The 25,195-nt window shown below is 38.5% G+C and overlaps 1 protein-coding gene across 1 annotated transcript in view; it reads right to left on the bottom strand.

Annotated features, from left to right (window-relative positions):
- Nucleotides 1–25,195, bottom strand: part of ADAMTS6 (ADAM metallopeptidase with thrombospondin type 1 motif 6) — a 334,536-nt gene that overhangs the window by 14,023 nt on the left and 295,318 nt on the right. The window contains exons 22-24 of the mRNA XM_003827427.5: nt 20,843–21,047; nt 5,640–5,816; nt 1,762–1,918 (exon numbers count right to left, since the gene is read on the bottom strand). Coding sequence (XP_003827475.2) covers nt 1,762–1,918; nt 5,640–5,816; nt 20,843–21,047 — 539 coding nt within the window. The remainder of the gene's footprint in view (nt 1–1,761; nt 1,919–5,639; nt 5,817–20,842; nt 21,048–25,195) is intronic.

Raw genomic sequence — 25,195 nt, 5'->3', positions numbered from 1 at the left:
ATTCTGAAAGAAAAAGAGAACCCCAAACTCATGTGATCTATTGCTAACTTACAATGGATAAAAGAAATTATTTGCTGGAGTCTTACAGAAGACAGATTTTGTTCTGTTTTGTTTTGGGGGGGGTTTTCTGAGACAGAGTCTCAGTCTGTTGCCCTGGCTGGAGTGTAGTGGCATGATCAGGGCTCACTGCAGCCTCAACTTCCTGAGTTCAAGTGATCCTCCTGCCTCAGCCTCCCAAGGAGCTATGACTACAGCCACATACCACCATGCCTAGCTAACTTTTTTATTTTTTGTAGAGACAGTGTCTCACTATGCTGCCCAGCATGGTCTTGAACTCCTGGGCTCAAGTGATCCTCCCAACTCAACCCTCCCAAAGTGCTGAGATTACAGATGTGAGCCACCACACCCAGCTAAGAGATTTTTTTTTTAAGATAATTTAAAAGATAATTTTTTTCCAAGAAAAATACTTTTGTTTGTTATGGATTTTGAGCCCTTCTCAAGAGAGGGAAAGCTGGATTTCCAGAATCTAAAGGGACAAAACAGAAGTAGCAGTAAAGCCAGAGATTCTGCAAAATTTAAAGTTGTGATTTTTAATTAATGTAGCATAGGGTTATACATTTTGAAAGAGTAAATTATGTGTATAATAAGTGCATTGTGTTGAGGCTTAAGTATAAAAAAACAGACCATTTGCAAAGATGCAAGGTGTCTGGATCTTGTCATACAAGATCACTTTCTTAAAATTCCCAAGAAAACACTTTTAAATAGTGAGTATTATTTTTAAGAATCCTTTGAATTAGACAGAGTTGATCAAAAGAAAGAGATCTCTCTTGAAGAGGTTTATAAACATATAGTTTTCACTTGAAAAATATTAACAAATTATTTGACTATATATTAATGATAGGTTTTTTTCAGGGCCTTATAATTTAAATTTGCGGCTTCAGGTGTTGTTCATGTGCATATATTTGACCCTGCCTGTATTTTCATGTGAGAAGGCAGTCTAAACTTCTGCACTATGCCATGTTTGTCTTCACATTCTTGATAATTTCTGTCATAGTGACTCGCACATAGTAGCATTCAAGCAATTCCTAATGAATGCCTAAATGAATAAAGAAATTACTTTCATTTAAATAACAGATTTTTAAAAGTCGCGATTGTGGCCGGGGGGTGGGGCATCTGCTGTTAATAAAGGGATTTCCCAATGAATAAAAAACAGAAAGAGAAATTCCAGAGCACAAAGACCTTTGTCCACCTTTATAAACAGCTACATAATTATTTTTCTACTTTTCTACGATAAGAAAATTAGCATTTAAAATGCAAGTAGTTTCAAACATATGCTTTCATTATATGTATAACAAGAATGAATTTAAATCTTCAGAATGATAGAGATCCACTGTCATATCCAAAAAGAAACAGAAGTTTGCACTTCAAGAGTAGTTCATTAGGAAACAGCTCTAAAGTCCTACTATAAATCAAACTTAGAATACAAGGCTGGATATGATCTTAGAGATTATCTACTCCAATTTCTTATTTTATAGATAAACTTAGCTCAAGAGAGGTTAAGTGACTTAACAAGGTCATAAAGTTACTTAAAAAGTCAGGAAAAAACTTGGGTTTCCTGATTGCTGTCTGCATATAAGCAGCTTTCACAAATGCTCTACTCAAACTACACTACAGTAGTGGGTTTACTGCGCTCTTCAGACCCTGGGAACAGTAAAGGTGGGTCATTAGAGACCACAGGCCCCTCCTCCATGGAAAACTCACCTTCAGTATTAGAAATGGGGGTACTGTCACATTTGCTTTCACACTGCTGCATTGATGGAGGCCGAACAGTTTCTGGACAGTCACTAGATGCCTGTCCGGTGTAGGAGAGACACTGCACAGTTCTCATCTGCTGTCCAAGGCCACACTGAGCAGAACACTAAATCCAAAGACACAAAGAAACAAAATATTAATCTCAACAATTTTCAGGAGGTAAAAAATATACTATGTCATTTCAAATACAACACAATATGAACTTTTTTTTTTTCTTTTGAGACACAGCGTCTTGCTATGTTGGCCAGGCTGGTCTCGAACCCCTGACCTCAAGCAATCCTCCTGCCTTGGCCTCCCAAAGTGCTGGGATTACAGGCATGAGCCACCACGCCCAGCCACAATATTAATTTTTTTTTTTTTTTTTGAGACAGAGTCTCGCTCTGTCGCTCAGGCTGGAGTGCAGTGGCACAATCTCAACCCACTGCAAGCACTGCCTCCCGGGTTCACACCATTCTCCTGCCTCAGCCTCCCGAGTAGCTGGGACTACAGGCACCTGCCACCACATCCGGCTAATTTTTTGTATTTTTAGTAGAGACGGGGTTTCACCATCTTAGCCAGCATGGTCTCAATCTCCTGACCTCGTGATCTGCCCGCCTCAGCCTCCCAAAGTACTGGGATTACAGGTGTGAGCCATTGCGCCTGGCCACAATATTAACTTCTAAAGTCCACATGTGGTTCATTTTTGAGAGGTGTATGATTAGGTCATTCTACTATCAAACTGGTTTAGAAAGTCAAAGATCATGTTATTACCCTAGTAAACAGACTCAATATACTTCCCAGAAGATAATACATAGAGATTTCTTGCTATCACTCCAACAATTCCCAGCAAGGCTGGTGAACTCTAGCAGGAGTGTCATGAGAAAATCCTTGTGACGAAGTAGAATAATGAGAGATTGTAGGGCTAGGAAATCACTATTGCTCCCTATTTATTATAGGTGTGCAGGTAAATAACCTGATGGCTTATTGGAGTGTCCTGTATGTGATTAAACTATTAGTTCAATGTAATAGCAGTGACAGGCGTGGAGCCTGGTGATGGGGTCATTTAAAAAAAAAAAAGAGCTTAAATAAGTCCCTCAGGTTTTCTAAGGGATTGCCAGCCACACAAACCTGAGAAGTAGTCTGTGTTCTCAAATGAGCGTGTCTCCCTCTCCTTTTGCATCTACTCTGGGATTCAGTCACTTCAGAACTGAAGTTACTGTCCGAGAGGCTTAGTTTCACTTGGGACTGATCAGCTGCTGAGGCTGAAGAATGAAGCTGGGTTAATCTATGGGCCTGCCATCGAGAATACCAGAAAGCCTATGAAATTTGGAATCAAAGGCATGAGGAAGTAACTGGTGCCAACACAGGGGATGGTGATGTTTACAGGGTCAACACATTGAAGCCCTGTTGGATTTGTTTGCAAAAACTCTGAAAGCACCCACAGGACTTGTAAGGATATTCATGAAGAGCCTTAAAATATATATATATTTTTGGCCAGGCGCGGTGGCTCACACCTGTAATCCCAGCACTTTGGGAGGCCGAGGCGGGCGGATCACGAGGTCAGGAGATCGAGACCATCCTGGCTAACACGGTGAAACCCCGTCTCTACTAATAATACAAAAAAATTAGCTGGGCGTAGTGGTGGGCGCCTGCAGTCCCAGCTACTCAGGAGGCTGAGGCAGGAGAATGGCGTGAACCCAGGAGGCGAAGCTTGCAGTGAGCCGAGACTGTGCCACTGCACTCCAGCCTGGGTGACACAGCAAGACTCTGTCTCAAAAAAAAAAAAAAAGAAAGTTTTCATACAGAATGACAAATAAATGTACTATAAAATATATCAAAGCATCTTTGAAAATGTATTTTCACTGGTTATTTTGAATTTTAGTAAACTGAGTTGAAATTGTAAATGGGAAGAAAAGGACTTAACAACATTTAAAAGAATAATCTCAAATTGACAATGGTAAATTCAGCAAAATTACTAAAACACAAAAACTTCCAACTGACTTTTATACAGTAGACTGCAACAAAGAATATAGAGAAGGAAATGCCTGCCTGGTTTAAAATAAAAATCATGTAGCATGTCTGCTCTGATTCTTTAATAGCATCATATCAATCATGTGTTGTGAAGCCGTCACACTTCTATAGTGAAACATAATTTGACACTTAACTGTATACAGTGCTTAACATTGTCATGTGTATTCTACTTGAGCATTTTGTAAATTAAACTAAACACTGCTATAGAGATGCCAAGCATTACTTATTTTATGATTATATTTCTTTTGTCTCCTCAAAGTGCTGAGCACAGAGCAAGTATACTTAATTACCTTCATGGGTACTGAAAATCTTTGCCCTCTCCTAAATGAAACAAAAGAGGTGTCTAGATGTTACTGTACTCTGGCAATATTGAATTTTGGCCAGAGTTTTGGCAACTACTTATATGAAATGCCATTTTTAATAAGTAAAGGCAGACCCAGCACACAAACAAAATCATGCTGGCCTAAATCACAATATGCCATTATGATTTATTTGAGTCTCAAATATTAGAAAATGACTTGCTACAGGTCAGTTATGAAACTACAGGATAAGGGCATTGATTATGGTTAGATATTTACTTTCTGGGGCATTATTTTTTAATGTAATCTAATAGATTTCCTCTTTGACATTTAGAAGAACAGTACTTAATTTTCCTTCTATCTAAATATACCAACTTGGTCTTTTTTATTAAGAATTTTTTTAATTGGCAAATAAAATTGTCTGTTTATCATGTATGACATGATGTTTTGAAGTATATACCCACTGTGGAGTGACTAAATCTAGCTAATTAACATATTGCTTCACAAAATTTTAATATTGTGCTGAGAACCGACTTGTTTTTATAGAATTTAAGGTGGCCTACAGAAAGATAACACAATTTAAAAGCAGATAAGACAGAAAAAAGAAAAAATAAGAATTGGAACTTAAGGTGGAAATGAGTCTAATATAAAAATACATACCAAAATTCCTATATACTTGTTTCCCAATTCATAGCGTCCATCAGATAAAAACAAATCAATTCATGAATAAGTATTAATAATATTTCAAGGATTGTCAATCACATCATCAAACTAATTAAAAACCCCACAACTTTTCTGTGAGTTTTAGAGTAATTATCTCAGCTGGGTGCGGTGGCTCACACCTGTAATCCCAGCACTTTGGGAGGCCGAGGCGGGCGGATCACGAGGTCAGGAGATTGAGACCATCCTGGCTAAGATGGTGAGTCCCTGTCTCTACTAAAAATACAAAAAATTAGCTGGGCGTAGTGGCGGGCACCTGTAGTCCCAGCTACTCGGGAGGCTGAGGCAGGAGGATGGCGTGAACCCAGGAGGTGGAGCTTGCAGTGAGCTGAGATCGCGCCACTGCACTCCAGCCTGAGCGACAGAGCGAGACTCCATCTCAAAAGAAAAAAAAAAGAGTAATTATCTCTATTTTGCAAGTGGGAAAATGAAGACACTGCTGTTAACTGATTTGTTCCTTTTCAGTTGACAGCTGGGACTAGAATCCAAAGTTTTGGTAGCTTGTTCAGATCTCTATCGGTTATTCTATTTCTCTTTTAATTTTAACCTACAATGGATCTGAAGAATAGAATCTGAAGTGGGAAGTGTGTGGGTGTGGGAGAATCACTGGCTCACTCTGTATGTGTCCACATGTGGTGGCTGTGGTTTGTGCACTGTTTCACACTCATGCCTCATACTTAGACTTCTACGTGTTAATTCTTACTCATCTCTCAAGCCCTTACAATGATCACACAAGGAACCTCAGGTTTGTGTCTCAAGGTGCTATTTCAGCAGGAGCCCACAGTACAAACGCCTTACCTGGCCCCAGTCTCCTGTGACCCAGCGAGGAGGAGGGCAGCGGCCCAAACTGCAGCGGATGCGGACAGGAGGTTTGCTTTCCTCTGGACATTGTGCAGCTGGGAATGTCTTAGAAAGGTCACTGCTCTTGCACAGAACAATCCGATGCTTGAATCCTGGACCACATTTTGGAGTACACTGGAAATAAAACAAATAGTAATGAATCACGACAGTTTAAAGACAGAGAAAAATTTGAAGAAAGTCTTTCTTCATGTAAATGTGTGTTTTAGTATAGAATATATACATATACTAAGTTCTAGGCAAAGTCTCTCAGATACAAAGTTCCTTAAAAGTTTTGAAGCAGAGGTACTTTTATCTTTTTCTTAAGGTCTTGAAGAGCTAAATCCAACATTTGCTTTTCTTGGCTAACTCATTTTCTTGCTCTATTGGGGATAGGTTGATTCCTCTATTCCTCTCTATCCTTAGCCCCGTCAGCTGTGATAAGATTCTGCTAATTTTTGGAATGTGGAAACCTTCGTTTCCTACTTGGTGGGTGTGGCCTTCTAAAAGGAATTTGTGTGTTATTAGTAGACCAAAAGAACTTGTCTCTGTGAAGCAAGTTCAGGGTTGATTTAGATAAACTATTCTTATGTCGGGTCGCTAAGAATACTTGGTCACAGGTGAAGGTTTCTTGCACAGAAAATCTCTGGACTTTTCCCCATCCATCAGTTACAAATCTAAGGAAGTTGTTCTTTAGAACTGGGTCTGTTTGTTCGTCATACTGAGGGAAGGATGTTTTTCCCTATGTCACAAATCTTATGTACCTCATCTCCAGGTGTTTCTAGAAGTCACCTATTTAACATGGTAGCTGACTTGAGTCTTCCAGCTTTCTCCCCTGTATGTCTGGACCCTTCCTTAAAATATGTAATTCAGGCCAGGCACGGCAGCTTACACCTGTAATCCCAGCACTTTGGGAGGCCGAGGTGGGCAGATCAAGAGGTCAAGAGATCAAGACCATCCTGGCCAACATGGTGAAACCCTGTCTCTACTAAAAATACAAAAATTAGCTGGGTGTGGTGGTGTGTGTCTGTAGCCCCAGCTACTTGGGAGGCTGAGGCAGGAGAAGTGCTTGAACCAGGAGGCGGAGGTTGCAGTGAGCCGAGATTGCGCCACTGCACTCCAGCCTAGAGACAAAGCAAGATTCTGTCTCAAAAAAAAAAAATCTATACTTCCCCTCAATCAAGTGAGGATCTTACCCACAACATCTGGAAGCACTGTATATATATCTTTCATATGAGAAACATTTCCAGATCTCCTACAGGAACTACACTAGACTGGAGAGATATAAAAATGAATGAAATAGGAGCTCGGCTGTTGGAGACGTGAGTCTTGCTGAAGCTCCTGGCCGAATAAAGCCCTTCCTTCTTTAACTCGGTGTCTGAGGGGTTTTGTCTGTGGCTTGTTCTGCTACATTTCTTGGTTCCCTGACCGGGAAGCGAGGTGATTAATGGACAGTCGGACGGTCGAGGCAGCCCCTTAGGTGGCTTAGGCCTGCCCTGTGGAGCATCCCTATGAGGCACTCCAGCCAGCTTGACCGATGTGGATCCTGAGAGCACTCCTGGGTAGGCAATTGGCCCGGTGGAACGCCTCGCCAGAGGAGCACGTGGCAGGCCCCCGTGGACGATCAACGCAGTGGCTGAACACCGGGAAGGAACTGGCACTTGGAGTCTGGACATCTGAAACTCGGTAAGACTAGTCTTTGGAACTTGCCCACTCCATTTGAGTGGAAGCGTGGCCTGATCGCCCACGGTCTGCCTGTACCGGCACTTTGGTTTTTGTTTTTGACTTGACTTGGATTGCTTGATACTTTGGTTTTGGTTTTGACCTGGCTTGGATTTCTGGATACTCTGATTTTGGTTTTGACCTGGCTTGGATTTCTGGATACTCTGATTTTGGTTTTGATTCTGAGTTTGGTGTAAACTGTAAAAGTGTGTGTGTGTGCCCTTTTTACTCGTTCTTTGTTTTGTGGTGTGAGCATGGTGTTTTGTCTCGAAGAAGCATGGGTCAGGCACAAAGTAAGCCCACCCCACTAGGAACTATGTTGAAAATTTTCAAGAAAGGATTTAAGGGAGATTACGCTGTTACTATGACACCAGGAAAACTTAGAACTTTGTGTGAAATAGACTGGCCAGCATTAGAGGTGGGTTGGCCATCAGAAGGAAGCCTGGACAGGTCCCTTGTTTCAAAGGTATGGCACAAGGTAACCTGTAAGCCAGGGCACCCAGATGAGTTCCCATACATAGACCCTTGGTTACAGCTGGTTTTAGACCCCACACCCCACCAGTGGTTGAGAGAACAGCAGCATAAGTGGCTGGCAGAGACAAGGAAAGACCAGCAGAGAGAGACAGAGGAGGAAAGAGAGAGAAAAAGGGGCAAAGAGAGAGAGAGGAAGAGACAGAGAGACAAAGAGGGAGTCAAGGAGAGAGAGAGAGAAAGAGAGAGGCAGAGAGGCAGAAAGAGACAGAGGCAAAAGCAAAGTCAAAAAGAGAGAGACAGAAAGTCAAAGAGAGAAAGAAAGAGAGAAAGAGAGAAATATACAAGAAGTTAAGAAAAAAAAACAGTGTGCCCTATTCCTTTAAAAGCCAAGGTAAATTTAAAACCTATAATTGATAATTAAAGGTATTCTCCGTAACCCTGTAACACTCTAATACCACTTTGTTGTCAGTGTAAACAAGGGCGTATTCCCGAAAGCACTGAGGACTTCCTATCAAAAATCCTTAACCCAGTAACCTGTGGATGGCGCAGAAGCATTCAATCTGTAGGCAACTGCTTTGCTAACAGAAGAAAGTAAAAAAAATAACTTTTAGAGGAAACCTCATTGTGAGCACATCTCACCAGTTCAGAAGTATCCTAAGGAAAAAAAAAAGGATGATTTAACATTAACCACTGAAAATTCCCTTAACCCAGCAGGTTTCCTTACAGGGGATCTAAATCTTAATTACCATACAAAGGTCTGACCAGACCTAGGAGGAACTCCCTTCAGGACAGGACAATCGATGGTTCCTCCCAGGTAATTGAAGGAAAAAAAAAAAAAAAACAAAAAAACATCTATACCAATTCTAAGTTAATTTGGACTGAACAAGGTCTTATTAATAGCAAAGGATAATTGAAATCCCAAACTTAAAAGGTTTTCAACAAAAGTAAAGTTTGCTAAAAGTTAACAGTGTAACATGTATTATAGTAACTTCTAATCCTGTGGCCTTAAGACAGTCTAGTCCACAGACATAAAAGAAGTTCGCTTTGGAAAAGAATGGTTATCATCTTCGGAAAAAAAAGGGAAAAAAGGGGGGGGCAGAATTCATGTAAAAAGAGTGTTATATGGGAAATTCTTGTCCTGAAATAAATTAACTGGTTATTTAAAGAAATAAATGTTTGTAATAAGTCAGAAAGTTGAGGCATGTCGAAAAATTGTCTGCAAAAGTCGTGAAAGAAAAAAATGTTATTAAAAAAAGAATTTATGCAAGAAATGTTGTATAATTTAAAAGTAACTAGGCCTCCTGAATGTAAAACAAAACAGTTTATGTGCAAGTTGTATAAGGAAAGTAAAATATACCTTTGGTAAAAGGATTATAAGGAGGCATAACAATGTAAATTTTTACCTACATTAAAAGGTTAAAAAATATATATTGTTTTGAAGATTTAAGCAAGTTTTAAAACGTTAATTGTAAAGAAAATTCTGTGTGTAAACATATTGGCTAAAGTTAAAGGGGTATCATCCAGTTTTTCTGTGAACTGGACATTAAAGTAAAAACACAATGGGTTTTTCTTAAAGCACTAACCTGCTCTTTAACAAAGATTATAAAAGGTTAAAAAGAGTCTATAAAAATCTTACCTTATGGTCTGACATTAAAAATTGAATAAATGTCTACAAAGTTTATTAAAACTAAGTTTAACATTAATAGCACACTAATAGCACAGTAAAAGGTGAAATTTAGCTTATCTGGTATAAAAATCATACAGGAAGCACTGTCAGATATAAAATGGTGTTTGGCTTCTTTGGTCTAAAAACTAATAAAAATAGGTGCTAAAGGAAATTTCTCAGTAGGAAGGCACCAAGGACTATAAAGTCCACTGCTGATGTCCCCACATTTAAAACAAAAGGTCAATTTCTTAGAAATTATATACTTGGTTTATCTTCCACTTTCCTTTCCCTCAAAACTAAAAGTCTTTTAGCACAGGTACCACCCCTAGAATTTCCAGTAAACCAGCACCAGCCTGAAGATCACCTTCTCATCAAAGGGTGGAAAGAAGAAAAACTCGAGCCAGCCTCGGAAGGACCCTACCTTGTGCTGTTAACCACTGAGACTGCCGTTCGTAGAGCGGAAAAGGGATGGACTCATCACACCCGAGTCAAAGCGCCCCCACCTCCAGAGTCGTGGGCCACAGTCCCAGGGGAAAACCTTACCAAACTAAAGCTAAGAAAAATTTAACTCTTTCATCTATTCTATTACTCTTTCTTCTTCCCTCGCTCTATTGCTGACCATCTAGTTATTAACATAACCAAGTCAATTTCGCCTCAAACTATTGCATTTAATGCTTGCCTTGTTATACCCTGTGGGGACCTGCCAAGTCAAAGACAGCTCTCTACTTCAGAAAAGTACCTCTGTCCCTCCTGACTCTTCTCAGACTGGGCATTAGTAAATTAGGACCATTTAATCCAGGGAAATTTTGATAAAGACCCCAATGTCAACCAGGATTCTTGCCCCCCAATGTAGAGCTTTTATGCCGTAGTTGGTCCAACATTCTGTGGACCACTAAAGAGCAAGGATGGACTGCCCCAACCAGTTTTTGTAATTTCCTAAAATCATACATTCATTTTACTAGAGGATCATAAAAGTTAAAGACTTAAACTTTCGCAATTAAAACAGGATACCAAGATGCAACTGCCTGGTTGGAGTCGATCAAATATTCCATCTGCACGTTAAACAAAAGCAATTATTATGCTTGTGCACATGGCAGGCCAGAGGCCCAGACTGTCCCCTTTCCACTAAGGTGGTCCTCCAGTCGACCAGGCGTGGGCTGCATGGTAGCTCTCTTCCAGGATTCCACAACCTGGAGTAATAAGTCGTGCCAAGCTCTCTCTGCTATATCCCAATGTCCAGCACCTTGCAGGTCAGTCCCCGAGGGCCATCCAGCCTCCCTCTTCCAACACTAAGTTCACTTCGTGTCTCTCACGACAGGGAGGAAACTTAGCTTCCTTGGAGACCTGAAGGGATGCAGTGAGCTTAAGAATTGTCAAGAGCTTATCAATCAGTCGGCTCTTGTTCATCCCCAAGCGGATGTGTGATGGTATTGTGGTGGACCTTTACTGGGCACTCTGCCGAATAACTGGAGTGGCGCTTGTACTTTAGTCCAGTTAGCTATCCCTTTCACCCTGACATTTCATCAACCAGAGGGAGGAAAAAGAAGACATCGTGCGAGAAAAGCCCCTTATGGGTCTTTCAACTCTCACGTCTATTTAGACACAATTGGAGTCCCACGGGGAATACCAGATCAATTTAAAGCTTGAAATCAAATAGAGGCAGGATTTGAGTCAATATTTTGGTGGGTGACAGTTAATAAAAATGTAGATTGGATAAACTACATCTATTATAACCAATAGCAACAAGCTTTTCATGAGTTAAAAGAAAAACTCATGTCGGCCCCAGCCCTGGGGCTACTTGAACTGACAAAACCCTTTACACCCTATGTGTCAGAAAGAGAAAAAAATGGCAGCTGGAGTTTTAACCCAAACTGTGGGGCCCTGGCCAAGGCCAGTGGCCTAGCTCTCAAAACAACTAGATGGGGTTTCCAAAGGCTGGCCCCATGTCTAAGGGCCCTGGCAGCAATGGCCCTGTTAGCACAAGAAGCAGATAAACTAACCCTTGGGCAAAACCTGAATATAAAGGCCACCATACTGTGGTAACTTTAATGACTATCAAAGGACATCATTGGTTAACAAATGCCAGATTAACCAAGTACCAAAGCTTGCTATATGAAAATCCCCGCATAACCACTGAAGTTTGCAACACCCTAAACCCCACCACCTTGCTCCCAGTGTCAGAGAGCCCAGTTGAACATAACTGTGTAGAGGTGTTGGACTCAGTTTATTCTAGCAGGCCCAACCTCCGAGACCATCCTTGAACATCAGTAAACTGTGAGCTGTACGTGGACGGGAGCCTCGCCAACGCCTACAAAGTGACTCTGAAAAGGATGACAAGCCCTGCTCCAGTCACACGCGGAAGCTGACTGGTCCACGCATGGCCGAAGCATGAGAAAACTCATCACGGGACTCATTTTCCTTAAAATTTGGACTTGTACAGTAAGGACTTCAACTGACCTTCCTCAGACTGAGGACTGTTTCCAGTGTATACATCAAGTCACTGAGGTAGGACAAAAAGTTGCTACAGTCCTATTATTTTATGGTTATTATAAGTGTACCAGGACTCTAAAAAGAACTTGTTTGTATAATGCTATTCTATACAAGGTATGTAGCCCAGGAAATGACCAACCTGATGTGTCTTATGACCCATCTGAGCCTCCCATGACCATAGTTTGTGAAATAAGATTAAGGACTGAGGACTGGTGGGGGCTCATAAATGATACAAGTAAGTTGTTAGCCAAAACAAAAGAAAAAGGGGTGCCCAAACAAGTCACCTTGAAGTTTGATACCTGTGCTGTCATTAATAGTAATAACTTAGGAATAGGATGTGGTTCTCTTAATTAGGAAAGAGGCTATATGGCAGAAAATAAGTACATTTGTCATGAATTAGGACTGTGTGGAAATGAATGCGGATACTGGTCTTTTGTCATTTAGGCTGCTTGGATAAAAAATAAAAAGAATCCTGTCCACCTTCAGAAAAAAAAAATGAATGAAATAGTCTCTACCCTCAAGGAGCTCAGAGTCTTATTTAGGAGACAGACATGGAAACACAGATTAATGTTAAAAGTACCATATAAGTGGATGTAGAACACATAAATTATCGTGCCCCTAACACCATCAGCCTGTTTTATAATTATGTATTTACATGTCTTTTCATCTCTACTAGATTATAAGCTCCTTAAAATTACTCCATTTGTTTCATCTTTGCATGCTTGTGTGCATGCAAACACACACATGTGCACGCACACACACACAAACACACACATCCCCCAGGAGCCAGCTGAGGACTCTGAGTAAACACTTGATAAATATATGCTCTTCTTTATCTGGAAAGGTGACAATTTTGATTTACCATTAGGTAAATCAAGATGTACTAGTTGTGGATGGGGCTATCTAGGTGAACACCGTGCACATGTACACACATGGATTTTGTTAGGGGCACTCTTTGAGCCTGGAGTATGTCATAGAAAGACAGAAAAATATTAACAAATTTTTCAGATGAACATCAATGATTCAATGCAAACTCTTTATCACAATGAATATAATCACAGAATGCATTTCCTCCAACTTAGAAAAGGTTTCATTAAGATGCATTTTGAAAGGGGATAACACAATTTTTTCAGTGTAGCTCGAGAAGAGGCTTTAGTTAGGGAGTGAAGATCAAGAGAGAAATTCCTGATTCCTTTTATTCCTCTTCATAGCCAAATCAATATCCTCATAACCTGGTGCTGCCTCACTCTACCCCTACAATCCATCACTAGATCTTATTAATCCAACTCCAAAATCTGTCTCACACCTGTTGATTTCTCTCCATCTCTACTGCCACTAACCTTACTTCAGACAAACATCATTTCCCATATGAAATTTTGTAATGGCTTTCTAGTAGGTCTCCTGTTTCCTCCTCTTGCCTCACTCAAATCCACTCCCTAAACTTTAGTCAGAGGGATCTTTCTAAAGCACAAATCCAATTATACTGCATTTTGATTTAAAAAAAAATCCCTTAATGGCTTACTATTGCCTTCAAGATAAAAATTCAAACTCTATATATGCTTAGTACCCCACAGTAGTAAGGCTCTACTTACCTCTTGAGGCTCATCTCTCTATATGTCAGCCATATAAAATAATTTCCAATATTCTCCAGTGCTAGCCCAGTGTCAGGCACAAAGCAAATAGTGTTGCTGTTGCAGCTACAGTAACTACTACTACTACTGCCACTAATAGCATCTGTCATTTAATAAATACTGTATATACCAAGTGTGCTAAATGCTATAATTTATATAGTCCTTACAACTCTCCTATGAGGTGGCAATTATTATTCTGTTTTTAAAATGAGAAAAGAAACTTAGAGTGACTGGTAAAAAGTCACATATATATTAAATGGTGGAGCCATTCTAATACTAATTCTTACTAAGTGTTTTCTGGATGTCAGGCAGTGTACTATGTACTTTATATGTATTATCTAATTTAATACAACAATCACTTATATTTCAAGAAACCAAGGCATGCAATAATTTCTGTAGAATGAATAAAGACCTAATCCAAGTCTTTGAGCTTGCTTCACTTGTGTCGAGTCCATTTCTATCTCTTGAACTTGTTCCACTTGTTTTAATCCTCTTCACTTCATGCTAAGTCTCCTCCACTGTTCAAACCAAAGACTTAAGAGGATTTCTGCCACTCTCTTAAAGCTTAATATTATCACTGGTAACAAAAACACTACTATACTACTTTACATTTCATTAAAGATGAACGGTTCAGAAAATATTTTCAAATATTAAACATTATTAAACAAATTTTTAAGAATTATTATAGATGAGGAAAGCTTAAGAGACTTCATTAAGGATAAACAGCAAATGGTAAAGCTGGAACTAAATCCTAGGCCTTGTGACCCATACTTTAGGGCCTACTCATTATCCATTTCTCTGTTATTATTGTATTCACAGGCTGCTCTTAGTATTGGCAGAAACAAACTCATGACAATACATAGTAAATATGAATTATTATAAGAATAAGTTGAGGTGAAGTACAAGAGGATACAAGGCCACTTCATCCACATGCTAGGCAAAAACATATAGGATGTATACGGAACTCAGTTTTTGTATTTCGAGGCTATGATTAGTTTTCTAACAGAAGCATTCATTGACAAATGCACTTGTGCCACTCCCCTGCCTCCTTCACATTTTAAAATCATGTGTATGCATATTAAAGTCTGGGACATACATCTCTTGTTTATTCTAATAACTTTTCCCAGTGGCAAGAAGCTTCTGTTATTATTTTAAGAATGTAGTAGTATCTAGCTGCCTTTCCTAAAATCATATGCCAGGTCGTGCTTACAATTAGGGGAGATGAAGAATGCGAAGAAAGACAATTCATTCATCTCCATCTGAGAAGTCCCCAGGAAACCCAAACCAAAACCAAACCAGATATGACTGATAATAAGAAGGATAAGCCTGGGCGCGGTGGCTCACGCCTGTGAATCCCAGCACTTTGGGAGGCTGAGGTGGGCGGATCATGAGGTCAGGAGTTTGAGACCACAGCCTGGCCAACATAGCGAAACCCTGTCTCTACTAAAAATACAAAAAAAATTAGCCAGGTGTGGTGGCACGTGCCTGTACTCCTAGCTATTTGGTAGGAAGAGAATTGCTTGAACCCAGGAGGCAGAGGCTGCAGTGAATCGAGACCGTGCCACTACACTCCAGCCTGGGTGACAGAGCGAGACTCCATCTCAAAAAAAAAAGAAGGATAAGAAGACAAAGCAGCACAATATTTATTGTGTCAAGTAGTGTTCTAAATCCTTGGCATGTAATAATCTACCTAATCCTCATAGAAACTCCATGAAGTGAGTACTGTTACACATCCATTTTACAGGTGTGGAAACTGAAATGCTAAGAGGTAGAAACAAATCCTGATGGCAGTTTCCTACTAAAAATAAAGCTCTGAAAGATACATGCACAAAGACTAACCCTCTGTAGAATAATGTGCAGTTATGTGTAAAGCTAAACACATAATGACATTTACTTAGGCAAGAAATCATTTTAGAAAAATGACACCTCAAAATTCACCATTTCAGCCAAGGATATTTTATCTTATAGTAACAGAGGTACAGAGATTTTCAACCATATTTTCAAGAAAATGACTGAAAATCAACCAGATTTTCAAGACAGTGAATGACTGAAAACTACATTGCTGTCACATTTGTTACTCAGTGAATACACTACACCTGAACCCTGCAGATCCAGCCACAAATATTACATGTCTACAGCCAGAGTCTCAACTCTGTTCTCTGCAAATATTGTACTTCTTACAGGTGATTATAAAATTAAATGTTTAAAAATTGCTTGTAAAAATAGTAAAGGCACAGAAATGCCACTTTAACCTGGTTCATTTAAGTAGAACTCTAGCAAGTCCTTCTGACCTTATGTCAGAGATGTTCAAGCAGAGAAGTCCTCAGTTTGTTTTTATATTTACTTATTCCTTCTGCTTTCTTGAGCCTAAATTTCATTTTTCCCTCTTTACCCTACTGATAAATACAGAATCCCTTCCTTATCCACAGTTTCATTTTCCAGTTTCAGTTGCCAACAATCAACTGAAGTCTGAAAACAGATGAGTACGGTATAGAAAGATATTTTGAAAGAGACGTTACATTCACAGAACTCTTTTTACAGTATGCTGTTATAATATTTTAATTTTATTATTATTGTTGTTAATCTCTTATTGTGCCTAATTTATAAATTAAACTTTATTATAGGTTTGTATAGATAGGAAAAAAGTATATAGTATATATAAGGTTCAGTACTATCTGCAGTTTCAGGTATCGACTGGGGGTCTTGGAACATGTCCCCTGTGGATAAGGGGGGACTACTATCAATGTGTTTGTCCATCTGAAGTCCTCTGTTTTACTTAGCTATGTAAAAGATAAAAATAAAAATAAAAAAATAAAAAAATAAAAATTTCTAGAAAAGCAAGATGAGCCACGGTTACGTATGTATAGACATGTATGTTATGTAATGTATAGACATTAATTTAATTATGAATGCTTCAGAGCAGTCTCCAGAGATAATCATTAGCCTATACCCATGCAAAGAGTATGTTTTTGCGTAACTTTTGAGTGTGCATTAAAATCTATTAGTAATAATTAGAAATTGGGATATTTAGTTCAATAATAATTTTTTTAGATCAAAGAATAGTTATAAACATCAAAATTCATCTCATTCTTTCTCATAATAAACCTTTAGGTAGCAGGGTAGAAGATATTATAAAATTTAGAAGACTAGTGGTCAGTCTATTCTTCAGGAAAATTATTTCTCATTATTTCTCCTTATGTGGGTAAATGCCTATTTTTTCCTCTTTATTCATATAATTAGAATCTCATGATCATTTAAAATCCGACCAGACCTTCTGTTTTTTGTTTTCATCTCAGTGACACAGGAAGTGACTTTTATGAGGGATGCATTTATGCTTCAGCTTAATGTTCCATGATTAAGAAGAAGCAAAAATATATTTTGCAGAAAAAGTATTTGAAACCAACCAGGGAAAACAATTTGGCCCTCACTTGTAAAGGACAGAAACATCAACATTTCGGGGTTACACTGAGTTCTCCCTGGAGAGATGGGTTTAAATTACTTAGTCAAAGGACCAGAGTAGAACCTAGGAGTATGCAAGGTGCTGACACAATTGTCTTATCAAACAAAACACAGTCCCTTGTATGTAGATTTTCCCCATCTTCCGTAAGTAATGCTATCTAAATATAAGTACTATAAAGTCAGTTGAGTAAGATGCCAGTTACCTACTTGTCCAAGAGTAAGTATAAGAAATGTATCTTTTTCAATGGGCATTATTCTATAGGAGTCAAATAAACCATTTTGATACATCAAAAGCATGGGTTAGGGCTGCTGGACCCCATCCACAGTATGCAGCAATGCTTTCAAGAGCTACTTGCCAAGTGAGGGCAAAAACAGAAAACTATTTAAAGTCCAAATAGCCTGGGTGATCCCAAGTATAGATTATAGGATATGCGAAAGCTGTGGCTTCATTAGTTCCAGAAAAGGCTGCTGATGAGCCATTTTCCGCCAAGGTAATTTAACTTTTTTTTTTTTTCCTTTTGCCATAAGTACTGGGTGGGTTTCACTGACGCTGGCTTTACAACAATGGAAATTTTATACTAGAGTAGCCGGCAGAGAAAAGGAAAGGGTCAAAGGGCAAATTCCTCTTGCTGCAATATGTTTTCACCAGTTGAACCTCACCCTTGTGATTAGCAGAGCTCAGACAGCTGAGAGTTGGAAGTGGGGAGGGGGCAGAAAGGGGAGGTTTTCATGGGTGTGTCAAAAAAATTGTGTGAAATATTTGCCAAAGGTTAACTGAGAGACTGAATACCACCTGCTCTTCTGCTGGGACCTTCTCTTTTCATTAGTGGGAGGTGTTCCATTCCTTTGGGAAGAACAGGCTCCTTGTTCTCATTTTGTTCACAATAGCTACTCAGACATCTATTTCATTTAACGTTATTTATTCTTACTTATTGTTAACCCATCTAGGGAAGGAAAGAGATGGGCTGCCTGGTAAACTAAGGCAATGGAAGCGCGAGAGTAAACACACCCCACATACCCCCTTGGGGAAATAAACAGGAGTAACAGTGTGGGGAAAAACCATCTTTCCTCTTGAACAAAGGATGATGACAGTGGTAAAGATGGTGCTCAACTAGAAATTTTGAGACAGTAACAGCAGCAGTTTTCAACCTGTGCTTATCCCAGAATTGTTTCCTGTCTGTGGAAAGACAACAGCGGCTCCCTTGGACAATGCTTTATCTGAGGTAGTGGTCCCCATATGTGTACTCCAGCCCCTCAGCACCATTTCTTGCCCCTAAGCTTTGACTCAGCCATGTTAAAGAGTATTGCAGAAATGCGATTAAAAGTGTCCTCAGCTTAGATGTACATCTTCAGGCAGCCTCCAAAAATGCCTTAGAGCCTCTTAGAGCCATTTGAGTGGGTCACTTCAAAGACTGGATAGATAAGAATCAAAATTCTAATAGAGGGGTAAGATCAACCTATGTGAAGTTGAATTCTGAAGGAAACTTTAAAATAGCATTGGGAATGGAAGCATATCAGTTAATATACACAAGCTATCTCTCAAGGTGATTATATGTGGTTGTTTTATTTAAAAACATATAATGATACAGAATAGTGCAGGTCAGAAGATCAGTGTGAAATGAGGCTTACATGAAGTTTTGATATTTTAGTAGTTGGCAGCAATTTCTTCTAGAAATTTCTCAGAAGGCATTCCTTCGGCTTATGAAGGGTGATATAGTATAGAGTTCTGTATTCTAACCTTCCTAGTACCTATCACTATCAGTCTTTCATTTATTCTTAAAAACAAACCCTTTTCTCTCACACTGCTTTCATTATCCACTCTTTGTGTTTCTGTTTAGCCATTTCTCTTTTCAGGCATCCTTTCTCTAGCTTCCCTATTCTCTTCCCTACTCCCAACTCTATACCCCTCCATATTCAGCTTAAATCCCATCAACTAAAAAGCCTTCTGATCCTACTCCAGGCTATTCTGCCCTTCTCAGCTCTGAATTTCCATATTAATTATACATTTATACCTCACAATCCACTGTTTTATTACACACTGCCTTATATGTATTATTCTCTAGTTGTTTCATGGGTATTTTTCATTTCCCCAAGCTTACAGGATTCTTTCATGTTACCCATGGTGCCTATCCCAGTATGTTTAGTAATCACTCAAACTTACTGACTTGACCTGAAGCCCTCAAACTGTGGCAGCCAATCATCAGGTCTCCTATTATGATTTTCCCATAACAAATTTCTCATACCAATGAATATTTATGGATTTCTATAAGGGTCCTGGGCACTAACATGTGTACAACTCTGCAGAATGTCTATTCTTTATCAATGGATTTTATCTTTCAAATCAATTAGGAGTTAATGCATCCCGTTAGGGAACAGAAGAGTCCATACTGTTTTCCATAACCACTGACAGAATAATACCAAGGATATCTCTACATATGATTGAAATATATAACTAAAAAATCTAACTTAGGTAGGCAGAGTGTAATTACTGAAGCTGGACTATGGCCAGGAAACTTGGAAGAACACTCCCAATTCCTGCCAAAGATTCCATGGATAACCACAACTGGTCAGAATCTCCACTTCCATGTACCATCTTAAACACAGTGCTTCTTTCAGTCCTGTGCTCCAGCAAAATAAGGCCACTCAAGCAGTAAGATTCACAGGGGAATAGTAACATCCAAAGGTTCCTAAAGAACAACGTTTAATATTTTTGTTTGTATTTTGACAAATGTATGAGGTCTACAGGAAATACCCAAAGCAAGTACCACAATGTTTCTGGCAGGATATATTAGAATAGAGTCTGAGATGCATCCTGTTTTGCTAACTTGAAAGAAATATCTCTGGTTATATAGCAAGGTACTCATTCTTAACACTTAACACACACTACAGAAGGCTTCAGCCCTTCTTTGGGAGATGTGGAAAATTATATAGTATGCATACGTATCTGTCTCATGGATACTGAGGAGTCAAAAATTAACACCTCTTACCTAATTTTTCATAAGATAATTTTTCTGAGTGGCTCTGGATTTTATTAGGCTATTTTGTACACATCTATGCCAAGAAAACATTATCTTGGTCAGGTCTTCCTCATGTAAGTGAAGGGAATGATCAATTCAAATTTGATGTTTTCCTATGTTATAACCTTCAGCTCCATGTTTCTTTCACAGTTGAAATAGAAGACATAAAATATATAGATATAGATATGTCGTAAGTGATAATGAATTGATAACAATTCATACCTAAGAGTTACGTAATTAGGCTGCTACATTACTTGAAAAAAGATATTTTAAAAATTGTGCTTTCCAAATGAGATCCTAGAAAAGGTCATTCTAGGTCTTCAATAACTTTTGGGGTAAGAAAGGTTCTTGACTCTCCTTTTGAACTTCAATTTTTAATCATGTATCACAGATTCTAAACTTGTGATGTGCTCAACAGTAAGAAGGAGAAAAACCACTTATAAGAGTACCCACTATAATGTTATTTCAAATTTACTTTAGACTTATTTTTAATCAAATTGATGACAAGTTTCTCGCTGATTTCCCTTACCCACCCCAAAACACCCCTTATTTCCTGACAAGCAGCAATAAAATATAACATGGTCACTGTGACACAGCCCTTACTTGTTGAGTTCTAAGATGCTCAGGTGTCCTTAATATTAACTGCTTTAGGATAGATAGTTAGGACATTTCAAAACATATACATATAGCCTCAGATTTCCTTACCTCAGACCAGTCCAAAGCCACCCACTGTGGTGGACATGACTGGTTGTTGCAGGGCTCTTTTTCGACAGGCCGGTGTGTTAAACAACCACTGTAGTCCAGCGTCTCCTCCTCAGAAGGTCCGATCTTCCTGATGCAGAGCACTGCCCTTGTGCGCATCCCACCATCACAAGTCTTGCTGCACTCCAACCAATCCCCAATGAACCACCTGCAGCAAGACATGGAAGAAACACAGAAAAGCATTTCCTCAGTGCATCCAGAGATTTTTAGCTAAGTGAAGGCACTTTCACTGATGGACTACGAGCTGACATTTCAATGTTGGTTGATAAGACAAATGGCAAATGAAAGAGCTGCTAACGAAAAGACCTTTACTGTCATTTGCTTTCTAAAGTGTAGTGTGTGGACAGAACCCAGGTTCAAACAAGTGCACTATGTCTTTAAACCTCTTTTATTTTTCTCCTTTTTAATTACATTCTAAAATGAGGATAACAATGATCAATCTCATAAAAAAATTGTCACGAGGGTTAAATAAGGTCTTATATATAAAGCTCCCAGTGGTGTGCTAATAAATGTTTAACCACTGGCTCCCCATGGCAGGGGGGTGGGGGAGTTCTGATTTGTGGCATTTGCCAATTTTTGTAGTGTAAAAACCTCACTATGGCCAATTTCAAGCTACCAGCTTGATATACTAAAGGTGAACAGGAGAAGATATGCTAATAATAGGGTCCTATGAACCAATACTAGCTGGCTCCAGCACACCACTGAATGCTTCTAACATAGTGTCTGTCATATAACAAACAAGAAATAGTAGGTATTTTTATTATTATCACATTGAGGCAGGTTCTCCCATAATTAAAAATTTTATGCTAAAACCACTCTAAGGAAGCTGAGGATTTGTTTTTCAATTTCTAGAAATAAACCTCTATGAAGATAGGATTTGAATGTCCTTACAAGGACAGAGAAGGCCAGGTATCCATCCTGAGGACATGGGAGTCTTAAAACACCTTCGGCAAGAGCAGAGCTCTGAGCTAGCTCTATGAAAACAGGCAGATCTCTTGTTTCAACCTTTTGGCTCCTAAAAACAGCTTCTACACAGCTAATGTGGAAAGAAATGCAAATGTCTTAGAAAAAAATAACATGTCTCACATTTGTAGGTATACTACACCTTTACCCTAAAGTCATAAACTTTCACATACATAATTTCAGGGGGTTTGTGGTTTGTTTTGTTTTTTTTGCAACACTTCTGCAGGATTCACTCTTCTGGACACATTAATTAGTCTAAGGGATGTAACTCATGATCTAAATCAGATCAATGAGAATTCTGGTTTAGAATTTTTATATCTCAACTGGAGCAAAAGGGACCCTTTCCTTTCTGGTCACAAAGGTGCATAAGATGATGAGTTCAGAGCTGCAGTGGCTGGGTTCCCTGTCAAGTGAAATTAGCTGATTTCAAAGAATGCACAGGAGCTAGAAAGCCTGGATGGTGTGTGAGTCCTTGATTCCAGCCATTTCTCAAGCTAGGTTCCCCCTTACACTTCCCTCAGCTGTGTTACATAAATCTTATGTGCTGAAGCCAGCTCAAGTTGAAGTTTTGTTATCTGTAACAAGGGTCTTGACTGACATATTGTATTTCATTTATTAAATATTTGCTGAATGTCTACTACGTTCAAGGCATTGTGCTTTGTTTTATAGAAGAAAGTAAGATCCAGTGTTAGGAAAACAGTTCTCCAAAATCATGAAAAGAGCAATGATGGAATCAGGACTGGATTCCCCATTGATTGCTATTTCAATAGAAATTCATTTTAACATTGCTGAATAGTAAAATATAGGTTACAAGCACGGGATCACAAGACATTTTCTTCAATCCATAATTATAAATCATGCAGTTATTCTCAATGAACATGCTCATGCTTTTAGGTGGGAGACTCCCAAGAGAGAAGAATATGGAAAGCTTAAGAGCAAATTTCTCACTGTTTCTGTGAGCATAGCTCCATTGTGCCAGTTTTGTATACGGAAGATAATACTTTAGTGAAGTCAGAGTACTAGTATCCTAAATTTGAGACTGCATTAAGCCAATTAAGCAACACTGGCCTTTGTTCATTATTATTCGTATTGTCTTTACTTATAAAGAAAACCAGCATTTAGAAATATAGTTAGCCAGTTTTTCAAATTTAAATTATATTTTATCAGCATCTACAAATTTTCAGCCTAAAATTCATTTAAAGAATGATGATTTAATTTTGAATTTAAAAAATCTGACACAAACATTTTTTCTAAGTCATTTTCCAAGGGAGATTTAAAGTAATTTTCATATTCTTTCCTTTCTGTTTTCCACAGATGAACATGATCCCCAGTTGTTAGTACCATTTTTGGTAAGGAGGAAAATGTGTACTGAAAATAATAACTTGCATGCCAGCCATAGTGAAACTCTGATTCAACTTTGCAACAGTGATTTCATCACCAAGATTAGGGGATAAAACAGAAATGTGTATTACAGTCACAAAAAGTTCAGTCACACCACCTCCAGCCATGATCTCATTAGTTCTCATAATGTAAGAGGGATGGAGGTCTTCAAATTAAACACAGGTGTCCTGAGTAACCACAATGATTCAGAAGTGTTGCAAAGGGTCAGGGACACCTCTGTCTTTTTATTCTTTGTCCCCTCTTCCATTCCATCTCTCCTCAGAAACTTAACTTAGATGTATCACTCTAGCCTTTAACTTGGAATATATGAAATCAGAAGTATTAATCACCCTCCCAATTTCCTTTCTGACTTTAACTCTCATTTCAGGCTTCACACTCAGTCCCTGTTGCATCTTTATTGCTCATCATATCATCCCTTCCCATGTCTCTCTGAAGGATTAAATCACACCCTAGTTATTTAAACAGTTTTGCAATTCTACCACTGCATCTGCTTGTCTCAGTTTCTCCACTCTCCCACCTAGTTTAAGACATACTGCTTTCCCTTGTCTTCCTTCTCCACGTATTTGACCCTCTGATGGCATTCTTTCTCTGTCTTCTTTCCCTCCTCTAGACTTGGTGGCAAAAACATGAATACAGAAATTCTCTCTGGGAATATAAATTGCCGAATCGTTATAGCTGGAACAATTCTGGGGCTGTTTCTTTCTGAGCTTTTCCCAATACACAAATTGTCTTTATCTTCACAAGTCCTTCATAGCCATTACACATTAACAATTAGTGGGATTCATGTTCAAGTGTCTGAAATAAGAGTGGCTTGCTGCAGCCTGTGTAATCTGACCTACAGTCCCGATCTCTTATTATTACAAAAAATAGTATAATTTGGAGAAGGGAATAAGAGAGACAGTATAAAAAATTTGCCCCAACCTTGGTAAACCAGAATATTTTTGAAGAAATAATCATCATAAAACCAGAATATTGTTTTTGCTTTTTAATTTAAAGGAAAATGGCAGAGCATATGAAAATAAATTGATATTAAATATTTGGATTAAGAGAGAGGTTCTTGACTCTCCTTTTGAACTTCAATTTTTAATCATGTATCACAAATTCTAAACTTGTGATGTGCTCAACAGTAAGAAGGAGAAAAACCACTTATAAGAGTACCCACTATAATGTTATTTCAAATTTACTTTAGACTTATTTTTAATCAAATTGTCCCAGAGTCAAGGGTCTAATCATCAACTCTTTTTACAAACACAACATAGCAAAATTGTAAAAATCTTCAGAATTTGACAATAATATCTTTACTCAAAGAGAAATTCAGTTATATAAACTATTGTCTACTTACAAAGATAAAAAACTTTCCTACATTTTAAATTAACTTAAAAAAATTTCAAAACAAAAAGTTGTTAAAAAAATAAAAAGAATTTTTTTTTCATTTCTCAGCTAATTGGAAAGTGAAACTAATATTAAGCAGAACACTGTATGCCCTAAACATTATACAGTCAAGGTTTTTCTAAATTTTTAAAAATCAACATAATAAACATCTCTGAAGTTGTAGCAACTGAGAATGTGTCAATGAAGCAAGCAAAATTAGATGTATCAAAGTGCCACCAGACATTTGATTTGTACCTTACAAAGCTGGTGATGTCTGATGTAATGGAAAAAACATCACTGGATATTAGCATACCTCAGTCTGTGAAATGATGGGAGTGGACCTAAATAATTTCTATGATTCTTCCTAGGTCTTAAATTTTGGAGTTTTATAGATGACTCTGATGAATCTTTTTCTAAACTTAAAATAAGAGATGACAGTTGTCCATGGGTGAGGTCCAATGACTCAGAATAATGGTTATTAAACATTATACCTTAAAATATACCAATTAAATAAAACCTAGCCACTGGATAAAAATTAATCTCTTCCCACCCTAAGTTTCC

Source organism: Pan paniscus, chromosome 4 (genome assembly GCF_029289425.2).
Source record: "Pan paniscus chromosome 4, NHGRI_mPanPan1-v2.0_pri, whole genome shotgun sequence".
In the NCBI taxonomy this organism is placed as follows: domain Eukaryota; kingdom Metazoa; phylum Chordata; class Mammalia; order Primates; family Hominidae; genus Pan; species Pan paniscus.
Note: the sequence above shows the minus strand (reverse complement) of the source record. Positions and strands in the feature narration are given on the sequence as shown.